The sequence below is a fragment of the Panicum hallii genome, chromosome 2 (genome assembly GCF_002211085.1).
Source record: "Panicum hallii strain FIL2 chromosome 2, PHallii_v3.1, whole genome shotgun sequence".
NCBI classification, from domain to species: Eukaryota; Viridiplantae; Streptophyta; class Magnoliopsida; order Poales; family Poaceae; genus Panicum; species Panicum hallii.
This window is the reverse complement of record NC_038043.1, coordinates 54773770-54779699: the sequence shown is the minus strand read 5'-3', so window position 1 is coordinate 54779699 and position 5930 is coordinate 54773770. Positions and strand designations below refer to the sequence as shown.

Here is a 5930-nt window from a genome sequence, read left to right as displayed (position 1 = left end):
AGACAAGTGACACCAGCTGCACGATACTATATATATAAATCTATTCTACACGCATTTATAGTTACTCCCACATGAATATCTCACGATGCAGGACGTATCTGATCCAATAAAAAGTATATACCAGGTGTATGTCATCATACTGGACCATCTGTGAGAGTATATATGTTGGGTATGTGACCATACATAGAGTATGTGAATATACTCAGTTTTATATACTAGTATTAAGGTATTATAATATATTTTTGAAAAATAAGGATGCTTTTAAAATTTTTCGTATATATTTCTTTGAAGTATCTTAGAATAAGTATATAAACATACTCAAAGTGATAAATGAGTATGTGAATATACGCACGATGATATACTGATGGTGAAAGTAGCTGCACGCGAGTATAACTGTAAAGCAAATCAGTCGGTCGATGGCTACCGGCCCAGCAGCAGGGCAGCAGGACCACAGCCAAACGCATGGCATGGTATGGTATCCCGGCAACCACTTAGAAACCGGTCTAGACTTGAAAAAGCCAGTCCTGCATCCACAGATCCGTACACGCATCACAAGTTTTCATGATGCTTTAGCAGCCCTAACAAGATCCAGGCCCGTCAGATCAAGTATAGATTACTGAGTAATTAAGCCGTCTTTTAATTACATGGCGGGGACCTTGCTAATGCTGAGGGCTTTTGCTCTTTTTATTACCTGCATGCGTGGAAAGACACACAGAGATGCACCATGATCAGTGTGCAAGTAGTGCAAGCCCATGCAGGGGTGCGTGCGTGGTAGTAGTCTAGTAGAGTCGCTTCTTGCTTTGTGCATGCATGCCCAAAAGAAACCGGCACCGGCACACACCGGACGGCCGTCGGCGCTGGCTGGAATAATTGGTGGCAAAAAAAAAAGAGGCTTCCGGGCCAAACACTAAACCTCGATCAAACCGGCAGGGAAAGCACCGGAGCTTTTGCAGGTTTCCATATAACAAATCATTGGTGTGTGATCTACCTAAGGGTACGCGCCCACTTGTGGATGAATATACATACATTGGCCATTGGGAGATGCATGCGGCTCATGAACCCTAATATTCAAGCCTGTCACACTTGGAGGCTACAAGGAGAGAGATCACATGCGCGCCATCCAGTAGTCATGCCCATGGCCGGTCCACGATCAACACCAAGTGCCGATTGGTCGTCTCTTGCTTGCTTGCTTAACCGTGGTAGTAAAGCAGCCGCGCCAAAAGAGCACTGGGCCGGCCGTGTCCGGGCACATGATGGGTCGCTCAAAGGGGCGTGGCTTCTTTAGCTCCTAGTAGAGAGAGCTCAGTATTATTCAGTGATGCTGTGGTCCTAGCAGGCACTGAATTGCAAACCCTGATCCAGAGCACCGCCGGCCGGTCCGACGCCGCCGTCGTGCTCCGGTGGCAGCTGATGATCGAGCCGCGTGTATGATTGCACTGCACCATGTCGAGCGGTCCGCCCGCGTAGGCCTCACGCGAGATCGATCATGGCTAGCGCGCGCGGTGTCAATATGCTATTCGGAGGAGTGATCGGCGGGAGCTACTCGTTAAGATTTCCACGATACGGGGGGTCGTATCTGGACGGTGATTTGATCCCATTTTTGTTTGACTGCTCTGGTTTATTCTAGGGTTCCGACACGGATTTCCACTCTCTGTGGTTGGGTGCTCTCGATTTGCTACCTTGTAGGCAGCATGTGCCAGTTTAGGCAGCTGGGCCTCTGCCTATATAGATTATGGGAACCTGGAAATAAATGGTAGAAGAGTATATGGAGTGGTGTAAACTGGAACTTACTAGCCCCTTTCTCATGGGAAAAAAGTTACAGGGAAATTGATAGTATAAACTTTAGATGCTACCTCGTATAACTAGCTGATGTGATTCAAATAAATGTCGAAGAATAAATAGATATATAAACTTTAGATGCTACTACCTGGCTAGCACAAGGTTATTTAATTTACTTTGTTCAAGCATCTTGAAAAGCCTTAGTTTATCGAAGCCACGCTCGATGTACGTGATTCAACGAACTAGCGGGAGCCACCATGCATCATCTGTCACTCATGGACACTGATCGACTGCGAAACAACAGTGACCACGCTTGCAAGCTAGCTAGCATGCCTGCTCAATCGTGGACATGGCGTCGTCTAACTGTGGCTGGCGCTTCCGGCAGGCATGCACGGAGCTGTGCGTGTTCCCCTGCTCCCTGATGTCAAGCAGGTCCTATCCGTGAACAAGCCTGCTTAATCATGCGCCCATGGCTTTGCCCCACACGTTGCTGTGTGGCTTCTGTTCTGACAAACAAGAGCTGGTGGTGACGAACAGCAGCAGCAGCAGATCGATGCAGGATCAGTATCACATCACGATGGCAATACATAGTTTTTTTTGGTCGCCTTGCTGAGTTGCTGTTAGCTGCGGCAATTATTTCCCAGTAACAGCAGTAACAGGGGGGGGGGGGGGGTGATAAACAGATAACAGAAATGTAATGGGCTAAAATTTAAAGCGGGCCAACGGCCCCTGAGTGAAACAGCGTAGGCCCAAAACATGCGCTCATGCCCTCCGCCGCCGCGCGGCGGCAGGTCGATACACACACTGACAATGGAGACCCAGAAGCCCACCTACAGAAGGCTAGAAGCCACCACGCGGCCCACTTGCCGATCTCCCGGCGCCGACGGCGGAGCTGTCTTCGCCATGGCTCTGGCGGCTCCAGTCTAGGGCTCCTTCTTCCTCTACCTATGGTCTCTCTATTCTCCTCTAAAAAAAATTAATAAAAAGCAAAATCTTTCCTTGCGATTGCTGTAGTTAAATCTGGGTGTTTAATGTCTGGTCATCAGTTAATCCGTGTCACCGTGGCCATGGACGATCGAATCAAGCCTGAGATTGTCATTGCTTCTCGCCCGTTGGGACGATCTGCCTTTGGATCTCCGTTAGCTCTAGCTTTTGTCCTGCTGATGCTGATTGAACCATGGTTAGTCCCGCTGCTTGCTCTGCTTGGACTTGACCAGCTTGTGCAGGAACTCCTTCACCTGCAGGGCCACAACAGCACGCGGGATGAGTCCACGTCGGTGGCAGCTCAGTTGCTTGTCACCAAAAAGGACAGGTGCAAAAAGAAAAGAGCTCCTCGTCGAGCTTTCTCGAAAGCAATAGGCAGTAGAGACTTAATCGAGCATGCACATCTGGTCTGCGCCTAACTCCCTACTGCTGCAACAGCCATGAATTTGATTGATGTTTGGATTTGTGCTAAGCTTTTCTTTCACTTTTCAGAGCACGAAAGAACTGATCTCCTGAGCTACACCGGGTAGCTAGTGCATTGTACTGTATAGATATGTGCGTACCTCGGAAGGTTCGCGCAGGGAGTAGGATGCGCTGGTCTCCTTGGGGATCTTGGACACAAGGATTCCGATCCCTTGTCCCATGTTGCGCAGCACCTGTTTAATTTGACGACAAGGGTCAGTCTCGCCATGTATGCATGCTTTCTTGCCCCGTCCCATTCTCCCAACAGCACCAGTGCGAAGCTAGCGCAAGCAAATAGTATTTAGATTGAAAATATCATGTGTGGTCCTCTTAGGAAAAAACCATTAATGTTACGATTTTATCATGTTCTGAAAATACTAATAGAGTAGCTGTAAAATTTGTCTTCTTATTTTTTTTTTAAAAAAGCTCTGTTGATACACAAACATAATACTTCTTTTGCCACAGGTCTGAGTACCTTGAACGCGTCCTCATCAGTGCGATCGTCTCCAATATAGATCGGGAAAACATTGTTACTGTCCGCAAAACCTTCAAGAAACCAAGCAATTCGTTGGATTGAGAGAAAGAGTGGGGAGAGAAAAGATGAAACAGATGTGGGCGTGTACTCACCTAGAGCCTCCAGCAAGAACTGGAGTGCGTTGCCCTTGTCCCACTTGATGGAGGGTCGGATCTCCAAGACCTTCCTGCCTCTGGTGAGCCGGAGGTCCGGGTACTCCTTGAGCACCGACCGCACTTGCTCCTCCAAAGCACGCCATTTCTGCCAGGTTTCAGGGAGAGCGAACAGCGCATCAGGAAACTGACCGACGCAAAAGGCAAAACTGCAAGGCGTCTATCCTCCGCGATCTCGCTTGCACGATTGTGACCCTCCTCACCTCCTCCTGGACGCAGCGGAAGTGGACGGAGAGGCAGAACTTGTTGTTCTCCACCGTCGCGCCAGGGATCGCCGCCGTCGTGGCCGTCAGCGCGCGGTACACCTGCAACAGGAAACCGCAGCGAACTCGTCACGAAATTCTTGCTGCTCGCGGCGTGCACGGCAAAGAAACCGTGTCAGAGACGACCGCCGTCGCGCTGCGAGCTGCGTGCTCCACCGGAGTTTCCAAGAAATTGAAGATCGTCAGATCGACAGTGGTGGCGGCGGTGTAGAAATTACCTCGTCGATGACGGGCAGGAACTCGCTCGCCGGCTGGCACAGAACAGCTTCGGCCTGCGTTTGTTTCCAAGTCAACACAGACTATTGAGTTCTTCTACTACAGGAGGAGGATTTTTATTTCTAGTACCAAAAGCAGTCGCTTTCGTGTGACACGGCGGTGACTGAGAGCTAGTGTAGTGTGGTCTGCAAACCTTTGCCTTGGCGTGCTTGGACTCCGGCGTGGGCCCCTTGATGTCCATGCCGTGGCTCCCGGCGTAGTACAGCTCCGCCAGCTTCACAAAGTTGAACACCTAAAGGCGTCGCACCGGAACAGACAAGAGAGCCATGAGCACGAGGTGGAACTGGAACCGGAACCCCCCAAAGAACGTGAAGGTCGGGATGGGGAATGCACCTTGTCTCTGCACCTCCCGCTCACGATCGCCGTCGGGAAGTGCTCGGCCACGCCTCGCACCGCGTCGCGCATCTGCACGGAAGAGACGCCACGCGGTTAGTAGGCACGGCGAAGACGGCCGGGTCCCCGTGCGGGCGACGGAACAGAGCATGTCGCTCTGCTTCGCACGAGGGCACGAGCGAGCGACAGGATTTCTCTCTGCTAATAAGCACTCACCTCCTCGGTCATGACGGCGGTGTCGGGGTCCTTGACGATGGGCGACAGGGTGCCGTCGTAGTCGAGGAACATCACGACCTGCTTCCCCTTCGCCGCGGCCAGCACCGACTCGAACCCGGCCAATGCCGACGGGTGCTTCTCCTGCGGGCACATCGGCGACAGGCGGTCAGGCAGGCCACGGGCGCCGGCACGGCGTGGCACATGGAAGGAGATGGAAGATAGGGAAACGGCATAATGCGCGCGTGCTCGTGGGTGTACACCTACCATCCAGTCGTCGTGCTCGGCGCGGCGCGGCACGGCATCGAGCCAGGACCCCGTGGCCCTGGCGGCCGCGCCCGCGGCGCCGGCGTCCATGCGCTGCGCCGCGGCCGTCCTGCAGCTCGACGGCGGGTACGACGTGAACCGCCGCCCGGGCTGCGCGGGCGCCGGCGCCGCGACGACCGCGTCCTCGGCGGCGAAGGCGGTGTGCTTCGTCATTGCGGAGCCGAGGGAGGCCTGGGGGCAGAGAGAAAGAAGGTAATTCAAAGAAGCAGTGGCAACCAGGCAAACGCCCGAACCAGCAACGCGGAGGCCTGGCGAGAAAGAAGGCTTGATTCGCTTGAGGTTTTGGGCGGTGCCGAGGAGGGGGCAATAAATAGATGTGGCCGGCCGGGTGTCTCGGGGGCGCCCCGTCCGCTGGTTGTGTTTGGAAAAAAGACGCCGGTTTCGCAACAGTGCCGGCCGGCATGTGCAGGTCGTCGTCGAGCCGAAATCACCGTGCAATTGGGTGGCTAGACGTAACAAATAAAACTTAGTCTATTCACTACTAAGTAGTATAAATACAAAAAAAACATTGCTTCCAGGTGATGTGATACACATAATCGTCGTACTGATGATGACTGTATTTGCTATGAAATTTCACTGCGATTGTTTACCGTAGGCGTGTTTGTT

General features: G+C 52.3%; 1 protein-coding gene across 1 annotated transcript; it reads right to left on the bottom strand.

Moving 5' to 3' along the window:
• Positions 1-2463: 2463 nt before the first annotated feature.
• On the bottom strand, positions 2464-5583 carry LOC112881473 (trehalose 6-phosphate phosphatase RA3-like). Its single transcript, XM_025946175.1, has 10 exons — positions 5265-5583; positions 5001-5141; positions 4785-4856; positions 4585-4683; positions 4394-4447; positions 4116-4217; positions 3853-4000; positions 3701-3771; positions 3327-3419; positions 2464-3017 (listed from the first exon to the last, which is right to left on the bottom strand). Exons 1-10 carry the CDS (start codon positions 5475-5477, stop codon positions 2961-2963), a joined length of 1050 nt encoding a protein of 349 aa, XP_025801960.1. The 5' UTR covers positions 5478-5583; the 3' UTR covers positions 2464-2960.
• Between the last annotated feature and the right edge of the window lie 347 nt (positions 5584-5930).